Source organism: Mytilus galloprovincialis, chromosome 10 (assembly GCF_965363235.1).
Source record: "Mytilus galloprovincialis chromosome 10, xbMytGall1.hap1.1, whole genome shotgun sequence".
Taxonomy (NCBI): Eukaryota; Metazoa; Mollusca; class Bivalvia; order Mytilida; family Mytilidae; genus Mytilus; species Mytilus galloprovincialis.
Genome location: NC_134847.1, coordinates 37,452,481 through 37,474,868, shown reverse-complemented (window position 1 = coordinate 37,474,868; position 22,388 = coordinate 37,452,481). Strand labels below are relative to the sequence as shown.

General features: G+C 32.0%; 1 protein-coding gene and 1 long non-coding RNA gene across 2 annotated transcripts in view; both read left to right on the top strand.

Moving 5' to 3' along the window:
- Positions 1 to 2,555: 2,555 nt before the first annotated feature.
- LOC143047493 (uncharacterized) lies at positions 2,556 to 6,351 on the top strand. Its single transcript, XR_012969578.1, has 2 exons — positions 2,556 to 2,823; positions 5,734 to 6,351. It is a non-coding gene; the product is annotated as an uncharacterized LOC143047493 (long non-coding RNA).
- An 8,843-nt stretch (positions 6,352 to 15,194) lies between these two features.
- The window catches only part of LOC143049476 (coadhesin-like), a 50,090-nt gene continuing 42,896 nt past the window's right edge, over positions 15,195 to 22,388 (top strand). The window contains exons 1-5 of the mRNA XM_076223093.1: positions 15,195 to 15,237; positions 16,107 to 16,277; positions 17,306 to 17,476; positions 19,690 to 19,860; positions 22,216 to 22,386. Coding sequence (XP_076079208.1) covers positions 15,195 to 15,237; positions 16,107 to 16,277; positions 17,306 to 17,476; positions 19,690 to 19,860; positions 22,216 to 22,386 — 727 coding nt within the window. The remainder of the gene's footprint in view (positions 15,238 to 16,106; positions 16,278 to 17,305; positions 17,477 to 19,689; positions 19,861 to 22,215; positions 22,387 to 22,388) is intronic.

Below are 22,388 nucleotides of genomic sequence, written 5' to 3'. Positions count from 1 at the left end.
ACCAAGTGTTGTTACTTTGTAGCCGATCCATCATCCAAGATGGCTGCCAGCGGGGGGCTTATCTTAACATAGGACCCTATTGGAAATACAAAAGTCTTCTTCTAGAGAACCAAGGAATTGAATGAAATCAAATATAGCATGAATAGTCATTCCCTTATGAGGTGCTGGCCAAGTGTTGTTTCTTTGTAGTCAAATTTGATCTGTTTTTATATGATTTCAAAAACCCAAGTAGAGTTAGGTGAGCGATACAGGCTCTTGAGAACCTCTAGTTCTAGTTTCCAGACAATAAATTGTGGAACAGTAGTGTATGCATCTCTCTGAAGTTATACCACAAGTTTCATACCACAAAGGGATGGTAAGGATTGGCTTTGGGGGGTTATGGCTCTAACTTTATAAGAATTAGGGGCCAAAAAAGGGGAAACACATTGTTTCGATCCACAAAAAATGTTCTTTTACAGGTAAAAATGATAAATAGGTATTTTTGAACCCATTGTATGAAATAAAACAAACATAGAAAAATCCAATTGAATGAGGTTGTATCTTTTTATGTTCATATTGTGTTACATGACCCTCTGCAGTTGTCGGAGGTCATGTCCATAGTTAATTATAAAATGGAGTCTAAACAGAATTACAAATGAAATTCCAGTATATGTTTTTTCATATGCATTGTTAATTGTTTATTTTAGTATTATTTTAATCTGGATATTTGTTTAAGTATGTTATAAATTAAATATGAAATTTGAGCCAAATCTATTGACATAATTATGACAGCTGATGTCCCTTTAAGATTAGTTTAAATGTATTTCAATGTCGAATATTTAGCGTTCCTGATGAAGGTGAACCCAGAAAACTGTTTCGGACGCATGACTTTTACTGATTAGTGGCCTCACACTTTAAGAAAACATTAAAAATTTACACTGACAGCAGTAAGTACAGGCAAGACACAGAGTTCTGTGGAATCTCTTTCGAGTCTTTCGTACTATATTCAACATTTGATTATTAATGATAACTATCAACTATGGCACAAAGGATATCAGAATACAAATGGCTGAAAGAAAGCATATGCACATGTTTTTTATGCCTCATCTACGATAGTAGAGGGGCATTATGTTTTCTGGTCTGTGTCTCCGTTCGTCCGTTCGTTCCTTCCTTCATCCATGCGTCCGTTCGTCCTGCTTAAGGTTAAAGTTTTTGGTCAGGTAGTTTTTGATGAAGTTGAAGTCCAATCAATATGCAACTTAGTACACATGTTCCCTATGATATGATCTTTCTAATTTTAACGCAAAATTAAAATTTTGATTCCAAATTCACAGTCCACTCAACATGTAAAATGATAGTGCGAGTGGGGCATCCGTGTACTATGGACACATTCTTGTTAACTAACAAATACACTTTAAGTACTTATTGCACACTACTATTTGTCTTTGTAGGTTATCCTTCTCGGTAGTTTCCCTTTTCAACTACTTACTATACACATGTTGTTAATGTTTTTAATTTCTGCCATATGAGTTCACGCTTAAATCGTCTTTTGAAATGTCAAATTTGTCAAATATATCCACATTACTAAGTTCATTAAAATCATATGAAAACTTCAAACCAAAAATAATTAATTTGGAAGGCTAAGTTTTAAGGCTCTGGTTAGTGTTACATGGAAATGTAACGATAATAAAAACAAACATTTCATTTATACTATTATGCATATTTTAGGGGCCAGCTGAAGGACACCTACAGGTGCGGGAATTCTCGCTACATTGAAGACCCATTGGTTGCCTTCGGCTGTTGTTTGCTCTATGATCGGGTGGTTGTCGCTTTGACATATTCACCATTTCCTTTCTCAATTTTATTTCATTTATAAGTTATTGATAGATGACCCAATGTTTTGCAGCTATTCATCGATTGTGTCAAGAGTTGATGTTTTTTTAACAGTTGATCAACTAGCTGTACTTAGATATAAAAATTTATGTCTGGTCAAAATTGTAATTGTGGATCGGAAGTCTTTGAGGAATCAAATAATTAAAACCAGGCATTGCTATACGATACATAGGTTGCACAAACTGTTAATGAGGCTATTTTCTTTCATACTATTTAATGACCAATATGTATGATTTTTATCATTTCAGACTGTTTAACGATAAGATTGTTTACATTTTTATTTATAATCATTAGTGTTTTTTTTTCCATTTATTTAGTTAGTTTTTTTATTAGTTTTTGATCCCTTCTTACTTATGTGTTTCTGTTGTTTCCTTGTTTTACACTGGTTAAGTTTGAAGACTGGTGGAGTTTTTTTTTTATTCCTAATACCCAATGTTCTTAATTTTCATACTTTGAATGCAATGTTTTAATATATGTAATTTTGCTTTCCTTTTTTGAAAGTTGACTTAAAACTGTATTTTACTATATATTTGACATTTGCTATTTGTACCATGCATTATAATTGCCAGTGTGCTTATGGTTATTTAATTGATTTGAAAACAGCACTTTAACATCGTTTTCTTTTACCTACAGATTGACTTCAGATATAGCAGTGAATTGAAACAGATACCAATATTTTATTGAACTATGACAGCATTAAGAAGCTGTCCATTCGTTTGATATGTTTGTGCTTTTGATTTTGCCGTTTGATTAGGGACTTTCCGTTTTTTATTTTCCACGGAGTTCAGTATTTTTGTGAGATAACTTTTTAAATAGCTTTATTTTATACAACTTTATATCTTGAGTCATAATTAAAATGAAAGTAAATCGAAATTTCCACATTTTTCAATGTTATTTAAATAGTACAAGGTTATTAAAAAGAAGCAATAAATCTAAATACGTTGTTCTTTGGTAAGTTTTATTTCGTTTTGTTAAACTGTTTTAATTTAGCATGTTTAATGCAGTAGCATTAAAAAACTTCATGTACATGACGGATTTTCTTCAATGGACCTATACGTCTGCTGGTGGACGTGTTGTCTCCTTTTGTATCGCCATTTTAGTAGTTATAATTTGATTTTGACGTGAATATCATTTCTAGGTTCTTTGTATATTAATTGTTTACAAAATTTAGTTCTTCACACATATAGATTGACTAACATTATCTGACTCATAATTTTGCAGTTTTCGGTTTTTAATGACCTGCATTTGAGAATTTGATTTTTCCTACCCACTTCCTTGATTCGAGCGTCATTGACGAGTCTAATGTAGACGGAACGCACGTCGGTGATAATGACTTCATAAACCTGCTACCTTCATCAGGAATGCCAAAAGCCAAATATTTGAAAGCCAAGACATTAATAAGAGTCGAAACAATTGAAGAGAATATGACAAAAAATTACCTTATAACATAGCCAAATCAGTATCAGGCCAACTTTGCCTAAAGGACATTCGTTTCTTTATTATTTAAAGTTATATAAACAATTTTTATTAAATCGTATTCAGGAACTGCAACTCGTGCATATTTTTGGAATACATACAATCATCCGAATTATAAGCATATGACCCGATATAACTTAATATGAAATATATAGATACAGGGACAAGCACTTATAATAGTATGAAGATTTTTCTTTGTTTGATTTAATTTGGTACATAAAAATATGTTCCTTACCTCAGTATTATTTAGTATTAAATCTAATTTGTATAACCAAGCAGATATCCAGTTGAAAAGAAAAAATTGAAATTTAACCAAGATAAAAATCCTTTTCACAGACGGAAAAAAATCAAATGTTATCATTGCAACCATAAGGTTTTACAGTACCGAGTTCCATTATACAGAAATTTTCTCTAATTATTCAGCAAGGAGTAATTGAATCAGTATAAGTCTAAATTTGTTCCACTGACACTATCCATTATCGTTTCCACCAACATCTCATCCGACACTAATTCCGTTGAATCATTGATAAACGTATTGGATTATAATATAACTTTTCCCTTTTCTTAATTATATTACTAGACATCATACTTATGCTATCTCTCTGAGTAAAATAAAAAGCTTTTCAAATCATTTTTTTTTTTTGGTGGTGTATAATAATGTTAGAATACCTGAGTTATTTAAAGATTGAATGACACTGATCAATGCTTTGATGGTCACGCGCAAACATCATGAATATTATGTAAGTTCACCTGTGTATACTACATAAGCGAAATAAACGTAGACAGGGACTCTTGAAGTTGTTTAATTTTTGTTTTCATTTCATTTGTAATAAATACATTCCTTTATTCTGGTTATATTTTTCTGCAATCATATTTCTATAGGGATTAAATTTAAATCAAACCAATAATGCACTGTTAAATGCATGCATGGTGTATCGCAATAGTCTTTTCATCATTGGAATGGTGCTTCTAAATCGATGTCTTGAAGTTAATCTCCAAAAAACTTCATTGATTATTTCATAGTCAAGGCTCAATGAAACCAATCGTTCTTTTTATTCCGAAACATGCAATGTTATTTTTAGAAATGGTTGTCCCTGAGGACTTATGAATGATCATAAACCTGTTTTTACTAGAGCCCTCAAAGCAGTTGAATCATTTTCATAGATTACTGTCCTATTTTAAATCGTAAGCAATGGTTATGAATAATAAACTCATCATAGATACCAGGACTAATTTTGTATATACGCCAGACGCGCGTTTCGTCTACAAAAGACTCATCAGTGACGCCCGAATCCAAAAACGTTAAAACGGCCAAATAAAGTACGAAGTTGAAGAGCATTAAGGACCAACATTCCTAAAAGATATGCCAAATACAGCTAAGGTAATCTATGTCTGAGGTAGAAAAGCCTTAGTTTGAATTGCAATGGTCTTTTGTACTATAAGGACGAGCATACACCAAAAAGAAAGTATTCTAAATTAAAAAAAAAATTTTTAAATAGCTTATTACATGTATTAGTTTACTTCTATGTCATACTCTGGTGGAGAGTTGTTTCATTGGCAAGCACACCTCATCTTTAATATCTATATTAGAACATAAAAGGAATTAAGAATGAACTCAGTTATTGATTGAAGACTTTTGAAAATGTCCATGTCTGAAATTAATTTAGGTTTAGGGGAATTGACCCTACTTCTTAACAAGTTTGTGTGTTCAACATTTTTATCCAATATAAGATATAGATATATACAGTTATTCTAGAGAAGAAAAAAGAATCCTGGCTGCCGGGTTTTTCTGACTTTTCTGATGTTTCGATCTACTTCCCTGTTCAGTATTATATTAAATAAGATATAATTACGCATGTTCTTTTGCTGAATATTCATTTTTATTCTGCCATCGACAAAGGCAATTTATGTTGAGTTTCTACCAGGCTAGGAAAATCATTTACAAAATCATCCTCCCACCTACAAAACTAATAATTTTATTTTACAGAATCATAGTTTAGTTTATCTTGTGAATAGTCCTATTCATATAACAGGAAGCAAATTATATTTGAAATATCCTATATAGGACAACTAATATCTAGCGACCATGAAAAGCCCTCATTCGGCAATCCTCGGTAGAATCCGCTACTCTCCTTCTATCCGTTAGATGAGGGTACGGAATCTACCGAGTTGAGACGAATGAGGGTACGGAATCGGCCGAGTTGAGACGAATGGAAAAGCCTTCATAGGTAGTAAATGTCGTTACATAAAACACACTCATCGTCAGTACATATCAAATATTGTCTCTTACTGAATCTAAAATATTTAATCATATTTGATTATCGACACATGAGTTGAATATAAAAATTGATAAAAGAGAAATGCAATGAATGTTTATTATTTCAGCCTTCAATTTTTGAAATGGGTGATACATTCTCCGTCACAGTGCAAAATGAGACGAATACAGATATTGGAGTACAATTAAGATATGCATCAAAAGTTAAGGCGAATATGATAGTGAAGGCTGGTAAAAACGCTGAGGCCACTGGCCTATATGGCCTTCCACACGACCTGCTCGTAACTCACAATAACACTATAAGTTATATGTATATAAATGCAATCGAAAGACCTACAATCCGCGTGTATCAAGCAAATGAACAGAGCTATGAGCTGCATAATATCACAACGGGGAAATTAAACCGACAACCTTATGCAAGACCTTCATGATGATTTAAAGTATCGAATTTAAACGTAGAAAGACAACTTTATTTCCTTACGTTTAAGTTATATTTTCATTAACTTCTTAACAATGTTAATTTTTAAATGTTGTTTGTGTATTTTTTTTTCTTGTAAAAAGTTACATTATACATGTACTATATGATAACGTGGTCGCCTACTTGCATGATATTCTTATATGGCTAGGTTAAACATGCTTGCTGACGCCAAACCGTCTCCATAATCTTAGACATTGGTGTAACAGTACAACATACATGAAAAAAGAAAATACTATAAAATCATTCTATAGTGAAGGATTAAACTCATCTAACTGATACAAAGCAATAATATATCTTACAAAAACACAGAATGGATGTGGACGGAACTTTATACACTCTTCCACATAAAAGACACTAAGTGCATATAAGCGAAGACTTGCAAAAAGAAAAATAACAAAATACTGAACTCCAAGGTATTGAAACCGAAAATGCATTATCAAATGGCAAAATCCAAAGTTCAAACACATCAAACTAATGGAAACCAAGTGTCATATTCCTGACTTGATACAGGCAATTCCTTATATAAAAGATAGAAAATTTAACCTGATTTTATAATTAGCTAAACCTCTGACTTGTATGACAGTCGCATATAAAATTCCATTATATTGCCAACAAAGTGTGAACAAAACAAACAGACATGGTAATGTCAAAAATAGCAGTACAGCTGTCAATCGTAATCTTAATTACTATAAAAACAAAACAATATGTCAACAAAGATCAACAAAATGTCACACCGACAAAGCAAATAGGCAAACATGAAAGACAAGTTTACAAAAAAATGACCATCTCACAGCAACAAAATGGCGGGATGTATAAGTATCGAGCCATTCCTAAAAAAATGAACTTAACAGTGATGGGTTATAATTTAAAAGGAGAAAATAAAAGAATCTATAGCACCCAAAATAAGACAAGACCAGAACCTAGAATTTATACTTCAATATATAGATTATTCATGATTTTTCATTTCCTATGGTTAATTATCCATTTTTAGATGGTGACGATCCCTTGTCACCATCTTATTGTATTTATATATCTCAACATGTTTGATTCACTCGTGTATGTACCAAAGTACTTGATTTAAACGAAAGCAATCTATTTATTACTGAAAAATTATTACACCAGGGTTTTCGATATCACAAACAAATAAAAATATTTACCCAAATTTTATCATTGGTACAAGGACATCATTCGTAAATATTAATAAACATTCGGACACAGGAACAGGTTTTTCGCATCCAATCTTTTATGAAAGTAGTCCGTACAAAATGTCTATCCGTAAATCTTATGGACACCATCACGAATTGGTTAATCCATGCGATGTGTCTGTGTCTAAACTAACAAAGGACATTTTTATCACGTATTAGATTGTGGTTTACCATTTACGTCGTCTGATATTGAAGAAGCTTTTAAGTACAAAACATGAACTATTTCCTGAATATGACTAAGTGTGAATATGCATTGCTACAAGACGTGTCACGGTATTTGTTTATCTAACATCCATGTATTTAGTTATGATGTTGTATTTGTAATTCTGATCGAATATGGTTAAATGTTTTATAGTTTGTAGTTGTAATTCTATTATTTTTTATCATAATTTTCTATTCGTATGTAAAAGTAAAGATAATTAATCACCCAGTCATTTATATAATTTAAGTTTAAAGCAATTATATGTACACGTTTTTTTTTTTTTGCATTTTATTTAGAAGAAGTACCGACATAGATAAAAAATACAATTAATTTTCTAATTATTAACACAATTTTATATCAATATTCTTGACATTGTTATATAATACATCAAATAGCATAATGATCCATGATAACATTCCGAATTTTGATTTATATTCATTTTTTAGAAATTTACCTCGGACGTCACTTTTGTTGCGTTGATAGATTCATGTGACAGACAGTTCGTGGTTCTGTTGTGCTGTCTTTGTGTACTGTCCTATGTTGTATTACGTGTTCGTCGTTAATCTACGATTAGCATGTCTTAATGTATGATTGTATTGTGTATTTGTGTATTTATCTGTCTTGAATGTGCTTATATGTATTTGTACTGTATTCCTGTCATGTAATGTTGTCATTTTAGTGGTATATTTAAAATTGCCATAGGGGGAGGGGGGTTCCAACTATATGTCCCCATTCAAATGCATTGATCGGCCAAAAAAAGGGGGGTTCCCTGACACCCCCTCCCCCCTGGAACCTCCAATGCAAATTATATGTAACAATACACGATTCTTTGTCGGTGTACAGATTTTGCGGTGTGGTTTGCAGTTTGTTATTATCGTTGAAATTAAATAACGAAAGTTGAAATCGAAAGATGTATTGTCAGAGTTGTTTTTCCAGTACTATTTGTATGGTCTGTTTTGTTTTGAAATACAGTATACTTTTAGGAGGTCACTGGTGTTCAATAAGATTTCCTTTTTAGTTACTCTTGATTACTTTGTTGGTATATGTGGTGTCATGTGATATAATGTTATAACAACACACTTTGCACACACCTCAATTAATTTTTAATATTTAATTTGCTTTAATAGCAGAATGTCAATACGTTTGACAAAACACGACCAAAAACAAAGAATGCAAATAGAAAAATTGAGGTCACGCTTACCATTCAGAAAAATTGGGGTTGAAAATGGTGATTTAATATTTTTAATCTAAACATCATGAACAAATACAATATTACTGTAGACAAATACTATTAGAAAAAAGAAAGTGGGATATAATCATTCTTTAAGAATCAGTTTTAAAATCAGTGGAGATCACCTACAATATATTTTTTTCTACACAATTTGATTTTTTTCGGAAAAGTAATTTGATAAAAGAAAAAGGCAATTATGATGAATGCACTTTTATAAAACATAAATGTATGTTGATTCAAAAAGTCGTTCCTCGTACAAAAAGATCGTGTCTTAAACTATTTATGACAGTTTCTTAAAATGACAAACAACAGCTGAAAGAACTAAACCGTTAACATATTACGCTTGATTTTACAGTAATGTGTAAAGTGATCCGAAATAAATATATTTTTGATAATAATGAATGAAAAAAGTAGTATCATATACAAACCAGATACTTATTAAATTTATTCAAAGGTTTATAGCAGCACTGTCAGCAACGTTTTACGTCTAGGGTAATTCCGAACAACAAGAGTTAGAAATAAAAATTGTTTTATATATCTCTTCCATTATTGCGGTTCCTATAAATCCTTGGCTTTCAAATATTCGGTTTTGAGCATTCTCGATGAAATGATATCCATAAAACAGAAGTTCATTTTTTTAATGAAAACTCGGGAATATTGCACTGCAAATTCTCTCAATTATTGTTGGATTGTAAAGAAAATAATGTCTTGCCTTGAAGGCATAAAACTTTGCTCAGTGCTCGGAGCACAAAAATCATGCTTGAAACATGAACTACAGCAATTTGATTGGTTGATTTTCGAGTCTGAGTACAAAAATCATGCTCGAAAGTTTTATGACCGTGAGGCCTGGTGTTGACGAGCTATTTCTTTGGAAGATAAGAAAATCAGCGCTGGTATGACTTGTGTCTCTTTAAAATTTGAATTCAATGTTCTATAAAATTTGCAAAGAAACACTCTCAAATGTACAATTCCTGCTAGATAATAATGACATTCATATTAAAAGTGCAAATAATGAGTCGTATGTTGATTAAACGAGCATCTAGCGTACAAATTGATATTTATGGTATACATTTAATGAGGGTTTGGCATGACACCAAGACGAGTAAAAATAAAACAGCTGAAAAATAAAACCTATGCATTCTAAAGTTCATAATGTGGAATATAGAGTCTGGACAACTTTAGATTATGTATGCACAAAATGACACGGTTACAAAAAAAAACCAAAAAAATAAATATTGAGCTTCCCTTCCCAGAAATTATAAATTTAAAAAAAAAACATCAGTTGACAAAAAATGTCATATTAGTACATGTAGCGAATGGACAAATAGTTTTCACAAGTAACCAAGCTATAATTTGATACGCCAGACGCGCGTTTCGTCTACATCAGACTCATCATTGACGCTCAGTCCAAAAGAGTCATTAAAGCCTTACAATTTCAAAGTTGAAGAGCACTGAGGACCCAAATACGGCTACGGTAATCTATGCCTGGGATAAGAAAATCTTTAGTGTTTCGAATAATTCATACTTTTGCAAACAGTAAATTTATAAAAATGACCAGATAATTAATATTCATGTCAACACCAGAGTGCTGAGTACTTGGCTGATGATACCCTGGACGAAGTATCGATTAGTTGTTTGTTCTAGTTTTATCTTAATATTAAGGTTTTGTTAATGTGCCCTCTTTTGTGAATTCTTTTTCTGTTTTCTATTTGTAATTTTATTTTATTTTTTTTTTGAAAAAAAAATATTCATAATTTTCTCTCTTTTAAAAGGGAGAGTTATAATGCAACTAAATGAAATCAAATCTTTTAATGAATATGAGATTTTATACAGATTAACTGTAGTCCACTTTATACAATATGTAACATAGACGAGAGTCAGTCCATAAGCTTTCGATTGATAATGAGTTACAGCCCTCAGTCCATGAATTCAACACATATCAAGAATAGATTACCTTAGCCGTATTTGGCACAAATTCTTGGAAATTTGGGTCCTCCATGCTCTTCAACTTTGTACTAGTTTGGCTTTACAACTATTTTGATCTGAGCGTCACTGATGAGTCTTATGTAGACGAAACGCGCGTTTGGCGTAATAAATTATAATCCTGGTACCTTTGATAACTATATCTTAACAATAATAATGAACACTTGATAACCTAGAGTGTCCTATAAGGGTTCTGATAAGTCTAGTGCTTTAACCTGAATGAAGCGTTAGTAGATTGCCGTTAACGTATAAATGAGCGAACAATTTTTTTTTAATAAATTAACTCCAATAAATAATTCCACCCAGAAAATTAAACACAACCAAAAAGTTTAAATTTGGCGCATACATAAAGTTCAACTTGAAATTGGTGAGCTATATACGAAAAAAGGAAAATCACAAAAATACTGAACTCCAAGGAAAATTCGAAAAGGAAAGTCCCCAATCAAAAGTTCAAACACATCAAACGAATGGATAACAACTGTCTTATTCCTGACTTGGTACAGGCATTTTCTAATGTAGAAAATGGTGGATTGAACCTGGTTTTATAGCTAGCTAAACCTCTCACTTGTATGACAGTCGCATTAAATTCCATTATATTGTCACCGATGCGTGGACAAAATAAACAGACACAATAGGTAAAAATGTCAAAATAGGGGTACAGCAGTCAACATTGTGTTATCATCTTAATCACAATAAAAACAACAAATGTAACGAAGAAGCACAAAAAGGCATACATTAAATTTAACATCCTCATTTTGCCTATACGAGTGTTCATTTTCATTTAAGGGTCATACCTGACTGTTTTATATTGTTTTAGTTCGTTTTTAAGATGTTGTTCCTTTAAACATATATTGAAGGATATATAAAAAGAACTCCAACTTCAAAGCAATCAAGCTTTGATTAAAAGCTACTTATGTCTAGATCAAATGTAATCTCTTATTTCATACATGAGCTATTTTGGACAATGCACGAAACATTATCGTTTAACTACATGTTCCCCTTTACAGATGTTCAGACATGGGTTTGATCGTAAACTTCTTCACTCGATAACATTCTGAAATTAATTAGTTTTAATCAGAAATCATGTTAACAGTAAAAAAAAAACAACAAAACAACCCCTCCTAACACGTATTTTAATCTTAACTTAATCGATTACCAAAAATTAGTAAACAAGGTTTCACTGAATTTTTTGAAGGCATTCAGAACGTAAGCGGTTACCTGGATTTCTACCGTTTTCAAAGTAACATGAGTTACGTCGGGCTTCTGTTCGGCTGTAAAGACTAAATACACAAGCATCCGGTTAGAATAGGATGTTAAATTCAGTATCGTTGACAGAGTTAGTATCACGCTATCTGTACGTACATAATTCTTTCAACATTTCTTTGAGTGGCCTGGAGCAAGGTTTGATTTCTTATCCAATAAATCATATTTTGATATAGTGCCCTCTTTGTAGGTAAATCGTCTCCCTTTATTTGAAATACATATTTCTGTTATTATTCAAGTAAAACCATAATAGATTAGTGTGTATAGTCGGATGAACAGCTGACTGGTAGAAAACATTACCGTAAATAAAACTGCGTATTAACTTCACTTAATTAAGCACATGAGCCCGTGCGGAAATGTTACACATTTGACTTTGACAAAATCATCATTCCTTTACATTAAATGCGAAATAACACATAAATCACTAAATCCATCTTACTTCCTTTTATATTAGCCTGACGTAAAAAAATAAATAAAAGTATCCTTTTTTACTGCTATACATAAATATGTACAACTTAATATTTTGTATCAACTTAGATGTTATAATGACAATAGACAACTCCCTCCAGCAGATACCAAATGATGTAAACATTTACAATTATAGATCACCATAATACCTTCAACAATGAGCAAAACATGAACCACATAGTAAGATTTAAATTGCCAAGAAATGACAAATGTAAAGTAATTAGACAGAGAGAAAAAATAATAACCTTATTTATGAAATAAACAAATCAACTAAAATGAGTTATATGATATCCAGCATCAAACGACAATCACGGAATAATAGGCTCCTGGTGTTGGACATGGACATACTTAATGTGACGGGGTTGATCATGTTTGACCACACCAACCATTAAATCTGACAAGATGGTCCCATGACAGGACACAGAAAACACACTAAGGGAAGATATAACAAAATCAATGAAGGATAAACAAACTTAATTCAAATAGTTTTGGGGTGGGTTGGGGGGAGGGGGTTAAAAATTGCTGCAAGTTTTGTTTATCCACAATCGACTTTACATATATCCCTATTGGTCAATCAGTTTTTCCAAAATTAAGATAAGAACGGGATGGGGGAGGGGGGTCAGTGAAAAAACTATGTGAATTAAGGTGGGTTTTTTTTAATCTTACATTGAACTTTTGATGTCATCCCAAAACAATTCGAAAAAAAATCCAGAGAATCATCAATAAACGGAAACGACTCAAAGACTGTCCCTAGCTTTAAACAGCCACTTATGTTGCGGAGTAAACATGTTTGCTGTTGGACAAACTCTCCATCTAACATGGAACAGCGCCGTAGCAGAAAAGACCACACTGTAAAAATCATTTGAAAAGAGTTAAACTAATCAAAATAGTAAACATCAGAATAATGTGATAAAAAAGCACGGACCTATCTTTGTATGGTATTTATTTAACCCGCACTTCAACACACATATTTATCCCAGTCACAGTCAGTACATGTCTGTTACTCAGTAGTTTTATTGTTCATGTTGTAGATCATATTTGTTTTTCGTTCATTTTTTGTACATTAACCATGCCGATTGTTTTCTCGTTTCAATTGTTTTACATTTTTTTATTTCTTGGCCTTGTATAACTGGCTATATAGTTTAAAAAAAAATGTTTTCATGGAAATGCTATCATGCATAATCTTTTTAAAAAGGTCAATGATGTGCATAACTGATTTAACGGTTAAAAAAACGTTTTTTACTGACAGAATAGAAAAAGGAATGATAAAAAAAAATTACCTAGCGACAAAGATTACCAGACATGTGATTTGTGCATCTCAAACCAGCCTTATCATGATACTCATGTTTTTGTCAGTATAGTATTGATGATTGTTCCACGATTGTTTTATTGCACATAAACAAATAAGACATTACCTTGATATTTCAAATTTTGGTTTGGTTATAAATACATGGAATTAAAAATATGCGATGTTGTTCCTACGCAAAGAAGCGGGAAAGAGAAAAAAAACACTGTTGATCGAAAATCTGTATTCCACTTTAAATGACCGAAAACCTGTAGCCTACTTTAAATGACCGAAAATCTGTATCCCACTTTAAACCAGTTTAATATATCGAACATAATTGAATTTTATGCCTCAAAAAAAAATCATAAGATCATAACTTAATGTAGTCGCAGCTGGTAAAAAATACTGTATTTATAGACAAGTTTGGCAACTTTAAATATCACAATCTTCCATTTTTCATGAAAATTTTGAGCAGACACGTGGCATAAAACGGTCACCATGGAAAAGCTATTTCTAATTCATTTCATGTTCTTAATCTTTCAAACAGGTAAGGAATAAGTAACATGAGAAAGTATAATAATTATTAAATAACTTTGCATCTTTTAGATTGGTTTTCTTTCTTTCGTAAAAGCACGTTCAAAAGACAATAATTTTCATTTAATGAAGGTAACATTTTCTTTGATTTTCTATGGTGAATGATTTAAAAGGGTATTTTATTTTGTAAATTCTGTTATAAATATTGTGGCAGAATTGATAAAACATGTCATGTTAAGTCATATACTTTTCCTTTATTTGAACAGAATTTTATTTTTGAAGTAAAAGACAATTTACAATTTTTTTTTTCGTAACTTATCATTTCTCTGTATGATAGTCCCAATACGTTAAAGAACCTGAAATTGTCCTTATAGATCGTTATTATTCTGAAACTAATGTGATACTACATTTCTATATTATTATAGAATGCAAATTTTCAACATGTGGTTGTTAATATTGAAATTATCAAAACTCTACCTAAAATATCCTTTACCGAAACCATATTGCAAAACATTTTACGTGAATGTATTTCATTAATTATTCGGGTTGTACATAACACTACAGGGAGATAACTGTGCAAAAAAAATTAGCTGAACGTTTTAATCAAGTTCTATTGTTAAGGAAATATTGTGATTATATGTGATAAAAATTAGAGTTTGTCGTCCTGCTTTATATCCGATGAAATTTTCCTAATGAAGTGTTTGATTCAAGTTTTTCGAAAATTTTATATTTTTGACAGAGGTTCAAAGTAAATAATTAATACACGAGCCAAATTAATTTTGGTCAATGAATTTGGTATCTCCTTAAGTATAATATCAAATTTGATACATTTTCTTGTTAAATTGATAAGGTGTTTCCTCCAAATTTTGTTAAGAATGTAGGTAAAACTTTAATTATTATTAGAAATCAGAAATATATTACAATGGTTAAAACAACAGTAACACCCCATATATGTTTTATAAACTGTAATTAACAATTAACAATTGTGAAACCAGGATAGTAGTTTAATCGCGGCAGAGTTTATAAAAATTTTAATTTAAAAAATCATCTTACAAGTACGAACCATAATTAATGAGTGTTTAATGAATATCTATGCCGATTAATACTAGATAAACCCTATTCTGAAAGCACCATACATTGTATATATGAATGATAAATAATATAGAGTAAGTTAAAAGTAAGTAAATAGTTTATTATAGTGTAACGATCCAATATACATCATCATATACAATATAAAAATCTTTAAAACCATATTAGATCCCTACCTTCAAGACATATGAGACACTTTCATCCTTTTCAAACTAACAAATATATACTATAATGTAAAAGAAATATTTAAATAATAAAACTTTTCATGATATTAAAAATTCTAAAAACTCCTTTTTATAGATCCACAGAAACAAATGTAACAATCTCAAACCCATATCATATGATGGACCGGCTAAGTGCCGGCCCATAATAATGCATAATTATTTATTGTACGAACATCAGTTTGTAAAGTCAATAATTCAATATTGCTACATTTATGAAAATTTTGATATTTTGTAAACATTTTATATTTTAAAAAACAGTTTAATATAAATTACCTGTTAACAAAACTTTGGATTTTTGAAATACCATGGCCTTTTTACCTCAGAAATAGATTACCTTAGCTATTTAGGACTTTTTGGTCCTCAAAACTCTTCAATTTCGTACAGTATTGGCTTTTTGTTGCTAACATTTTTTTTATTCGAGCGTCACTGATGAGTCTTTTGTAGACGAAACGCACGTCTGGCGTTAATATAAAATTTCAATCCTGGTATCTATGATGAGTTTATTTCTTACCACATAACAGTAAATGGAAGTTGCTCAAAATGGACGTGTTGGTCACATTGCTCTGTAACATGTGGTAGTGGTAGCCAGGAAAGGAGTCGAACATGTCAAAACCCACCATCAGCTAGAATCGGACCAGATTGCAGTAAATCTACATCAGAGAGCAAGACATGTACACTTACTGCATGTCCAAGTAAGTATCTAAATGCATATCAAATGTTATAATACAGTTTACAATGATTTGCAATTATCATTATCTCAATGACATATAAGTGAATGTATTTACATGATTTAAAAGGATTCAATTGACGGGATTCCAGTTCGACTTAGAACAACCATATGAAAATGTTATATACTAAACACATGAAACAGTGAACTGGTATTTTAAGATATCAATTAAACTTTGTTTTATGAACAACACACACAAAAAAAACATTCCAGAGCTGTTGCATCAAAAATACTGATAATTATAAAATAATGATATACCAAACTCGAAGGAAAAATCATTTCCAACAACCCTTATCAAATCGAAAAATCAAAAAAACTTAGACACATCAAGCGAATGGAAAAAAACTTCATATTTCTGACATGGTACAGGCAATTCCTTATCTTATTATTTTTGATGGTTGTCGATAGAAAAAGAACATTATCAAGCAAGTAATTATTAGTTATGTGACATGAGAAGCTTGAAACCCCTAAATTGATATGCCTATATTGTCTAGAATGCTATTATGTTTCAGTTTACAATAGTATGGAGAATTAAATTATAATTTTATTGAAACTATTTAACAAATTGAAATAAAAAGGGATTATGAAAAATCAATTTGTAACTAAGCAATATGACAAATGTTCTCTTTAACCATGTTAACAGACGAGTAGAGAATCTCGTGTTTGGCCGATAACAGTATGCACCAATATCGCCTTGCCTGTCCCAAGTCAGGAGCCTGTAATTCTTAGGTTGTCGTTTGTTTATGTGTTACATATTTGTTCGTCATTAATTTTTTTATATAAATAAGGCCGTTAGTTTTCAATTTTGAATTGTTTTACATTGTCATTTCGGAGCCTTTTATAGCTGACTATGTGGTATTGGCTTTGCTCATTGTGGAAGGTCGTACGATGAACTGTACTTGTTAGTTTCTGTGTCATTTTGGTCTCTTGTGGAGAATTGTCTCATTGGCAATCATACCACATCTTCTTTTTTATATTGTCATGTTTTTCAAGTAAATGGTAACTATGGAGAATGGACGACATGGTCTTTTTGCTATGGAACCTGCAAAGGTGGCGTCCAAGTGAGACGAAGATCATGTGATAGCCCACCACCAGCTAACAACGGTCTAGATTGCAGTGGCAAGAGTTTAGAAAAAAGACGCTGTAAACCTCTTGGTTGCCCAAGTAAGTTTCTAAATTAGGACCAAACAGTTTAAGTCTGATAAAAAAGCTAACCGTTTGATAGTAGAAACAAAGATTACTGATATTCATCTTAAGAGCACTTCCGAAAACCCCAAGATGATTGGGGGGGGGGGAGTCGTGTCGGCATGTGTTTCATTTTCGATGTAGTCATTTGTGTTCTGGTGTTTGTCTTTAAGTTGGATATTCGAAAGTTAAGAATGAGTAAGAACTGACACAAAAGAAAACCTTTTTGACCTCAAATGACCTTAAATAATAGCAAAGTCCATTTCAAGTCAACTTTGTCTAATTAGTCTTAATGTTAGTTTCTCTATAATTTATAAATTTACAAATGGGCAATTTGAATTAGGTTAGTTATAAATTATGGCGGTACAGGGATGCAGACTACTGGGCTGGTGATATCATCGTGGACTGATAGTCCATCAGCAGTGGTATCGTCTCATTGATGTATAAACATAAAGAAACCATTAAATAAATTTCAAACTTTCGACGTGCTTTTCTAGGTGTACCGCGATCAGGACACACAACGCGGAATATTTGAAAGCTTCTGAACCTAACCAATCGAAGAGCTATTTGATCAAAGAGGAACCTGAAATGATAGCCGATTCCATCTCATTGCCAGTTATATCAGATCCACTAATTTGAATTTTATGTTACTATCTTAATCGAAAGCTATACTAGTATATGTTTTGTTGATATGCACTATACTTCACCTCAATCCCATATCAATGATGGGATGCATATGATTGAATAGGACCACCATTGACAGACTTTTTTTTACCTGATATAGTCAAATGAACGTGTGGCATGCTATTTTTTTGTAGATATCGATCCGAACCTAATATAAGTGAACCCTGTGGGGTAACCTATAAGGTACTTAAACTATCATTCGTCCAGAAAACCACTTGCTTCGTAAATAACGAATTAATCTAACTTAGGTCTTAGATGAAATTCGACCTCAAGCTCTATTTGGCCTATTTTTACTTTTACTCGAGCGTCACTATTGAGTCTCCTGTCGAAGATAACCCGTGACATGTCAGTAAACATGGCAAAGATATGCATATGATTCCTAGGACAACCATTGACGTGGTTACTGTTAGACCTAATAAGATAACCACAGAACTATTTGTTAAGCTTATTAGTTAATCAGTATTCTGATATCTCAACCCAGACCAAAATTAAATATGTATTATGAACATATCTACAATTTAAAACATATAGAACGGTTTTTAAAGATTGGAACACTTATGTCATGATATTGATGAATTTGTAATTGTTTCAAAAAAAATAACAGAATCTAATCTTTTTCTTTCTGCCTCATTAATTTGTATCAATTGATGTATGTATACACCGTAGACATGGTACTGCTGAGAAATTGGAAACTGATTATTGGGAAGTTGAAACCATCCCATTTGTCATGATTTAGTACTTTATCTCGGGAATTTGTTTATATGATTTTTTAAAGAAAATAAAATGCATATTATCAAGTTTATAGTAAACTAGTATTTTGAGATCTACATCCATACTTGATTTACCTCTATATCTTTTAACTAAAAGGTACATAAAAAAATCTTACAGTAAAAAGTCACCTAAAAAACACTTGCTTCATAAATATCGAATGTAATACGAACAAAGCAAAATTGGCAATGTTTCAAAGAATTAACTAAATAATCGAAATACACATTTCTGCACAACAACCACTTCTATCTTCCTTCAAAAATTATCAATATGTAATCACAATTACAAAATAAAATGATAGCACGAATTTGAAATAATGTCACCTTATAATCTTATATTTGTGGCTGAACTTGTTATTGAATTACCTACAGGACGTATACAAAGGCGAAATACACGCTACTGGGCATTCCTTTAACATTTCAACGAAAAATTGGAAAACGGATGTATATTTCTAGAGAAGGAGAAAATATTTCTAAACATACGACACACATTTTTCATTTTCTAAATTATTATAAAATGAAAAGATACAAATTTCATCGTGAGGCTTCTTAATTTTTTTTAACCGACAAAAAAATCATGTTATCTCTATTAAAAGTAAAAAAATTAGAAACAGAAAAAGGTAATAAAACAAGAATTTTTAATGAAGAAATATGGCAAAAGTTGTCTTTAACAGAGTAGTACATAACCTCGCATTTGAGTAGTAAGAATCAGTGACTGTATTGTTTCATAATATATTGTAGAAGCTGGCAACTGGGGAAGATGGACGTACTGGTCAGAGTGCTCTGTCAGCTGTGGTATAGGTAGCCGTGAGAGATCAAGATCATGTGATAACCCAGCACCAGCTCACGGTGGACCGGATTGTAGTGGCTCTGGCACGGACAGTGAACAATGTGCATCAAAATCTTGTCCAAGTGAGTATCCCATTAACATGAATGTTTCTTTCAGTATTGTCAATGTAGTATTCATTAAGTCAAATATGCCAACCTTTGTACATTTTATAGATCACTTTTAAAATATTATTTGTTAATTTTGACAATGAAGAAATATTTTTCTTGATTTATGTATAACATGTGTCCTTTAAAAAAGCTGGAAGCCGATTGTTATATGATAAATTTATATTGCTTTGTATGTAATGCCTTCATTTTTTATGATCCAACATCGTATCGTATATATTTTCCTTCCCTCCTTAGTCCTTGTTATGCCTTTTTGGCACATAGGGCAAGGATTTCTTGTCCTTGTTTCCGTAACTGTTTGTTTTTTTGCGAGACGAGATAGTTGGTCTTGTGCTCAACCCCCAACCTGGAGGACCAGGGGATTTTCTTTCAAGGTTCTCTTCCTTTAGATCAGTTGTCGTCCCCGACTATGAGTCATGATCTACCCATGTTTCAATTCAGAGTTGTCTCTCCTAGATAGGTAGTCATCCCTGACTACGACTCCTATCTGACCGTTTATTTTCATAACTGGGGCAAGGTTGATGAGTGCTAGGGCGTATCCACACACCGATGGGCCTACACACTGCATCTCTAGGGTCCTTGCTACTCCGAGATCTCCAGCAGATTAGCTTGACTAACTAAGTAATCAGTATCCTTGTGTTACCGCGAGGATGATTCTGCTGGAGTCTTGATAATACAGAGGCTATGTACTGGCAGGAAAGGCTTATATATTTTAGTATTGCAAAATTGTATATGCTTTAAGATTGATCTAAAATTAATTTTAAAATCTAAAAAATGAAAATCATTTTCAGAAAAGCGCTTGCTTCTCGAATAACGAATGTAGTACCAACAAACAATAATACCAACCATATCATAAAGTCAACGAATGCTTGAAATACGCAATCACGTGCAATTCCCTGAATGAACTAAACAACCACTTGTATTTTGCTTTTAACCTAAATTTAGCTAATAAATGTTAATTCGAAGGAAAAAAAGTTTCGCACTGAATACCTCAAGCCTTGGTATAATAATGATAAAGTTAAAATATACATATATAATAGTAGTTCGTATAAAGTAACATTAACAATAAAAATTAATGATACTACACAGGTTAAAGTTTAAAAAAAAGGATTTCAAGAAACAAAACGATTATAACAAGTATGAATTCAGATATGGAGTATTCATAAACGACATTGACATACGTAATACAATATATTATACATAATATCAATAACTGCTCGCAGTTTGTACAGTCATATTTAATATGTTTACCGGTTTAGAAATAATGTCACCCTATAATCATATATTAGGGCTCAACTTACTTTTAATAACCTACACGACGTCATACAAATGCGATTATACACGAAATTGGGCATTCCCTTCAAAATGATCAGCATTTGAATGAAGCAAATAAACAAATCATACATTTAAATATTGCTTCCAACGAAAAAAGGGCAAACTGATGTATATTCCAAAGTAGAGGAAACAAATTTAAACATACGAGACACCTTTTCATTTTTAAAATGATGATGAAATACAAAGATGTCGATTTAACCATGTATCGTCTTAAATTCCTTTAAACATGTTAAATAGTACCCTACAAAAAATAAAAAGAACAGGTGAAGTTCTTTAAGAAAGTAAAGCAAGTTTAAAATGTGACAAGAGTAGGTCGAGAACTCCTCAATTGTATATATTTCTAACCGTCTTTTATTGCTGAGAATGTTACAGTATCGAAGTTTTGAAATTTTTATGCCCCACCTACGATAGTACAGGGGCATTAAGTTTTCTGGTCTGTGCGTCCGTTCGTTCGTTCGTTCGTTCGTCCCGCTTCAGGTTAACGTTTTGGTCAAGGTAGTTTTTGATGAAGTTGAAGTCCAATCATCTTGAAACTTAGAACACATGTTCCTAATGATATGATCTTTCTAATGTTAATGCCAAACTAAAGTTTTGATCTCAATGTAATGGTCCACTAAACATAGAAAATGATAGTGCAAAGTTCATGTTAAAATTTTTGGTTAAAGTTTTTGGTTAACATTTTTGGTTAAAGTTTTTGGTCAAGGTAGTTTTTGAAGAAGTTGAAGTCCAATCAACTTGAAACTTAGTACTCAGCCAAATTAAAGTTTGACCCCAATTTCACGGTCCACTGATCATGGGAAATGAAAGTGCGAGTGGGACATCCGTGTACTATGGACACATTCTTGTTTATTTCTATTTAAACTTTAAAATTAGAAATGGAAAATGTTATGAAAAAGAATTTTTAGTCGAGAAATAAGACATAACCTCGCAGTTGAGCAGTAAGAGTCAGCAACTGTATTGTTTCATCATATATTGTAGAAGCTGGCAATTGGGGAAGATGGACACGCTGGTCAAGCTGTTCTGTAAGCTGTGGTGGGGGTAGCCGCAAGAGAACAAGGTCATGTGATAACCCAGCACCAGCTAACGGCGGACCGGATTGTAGTGGCTATAGCACTGACAGTAAAAAATGTGCACGAAACCCTTGTCCAAGT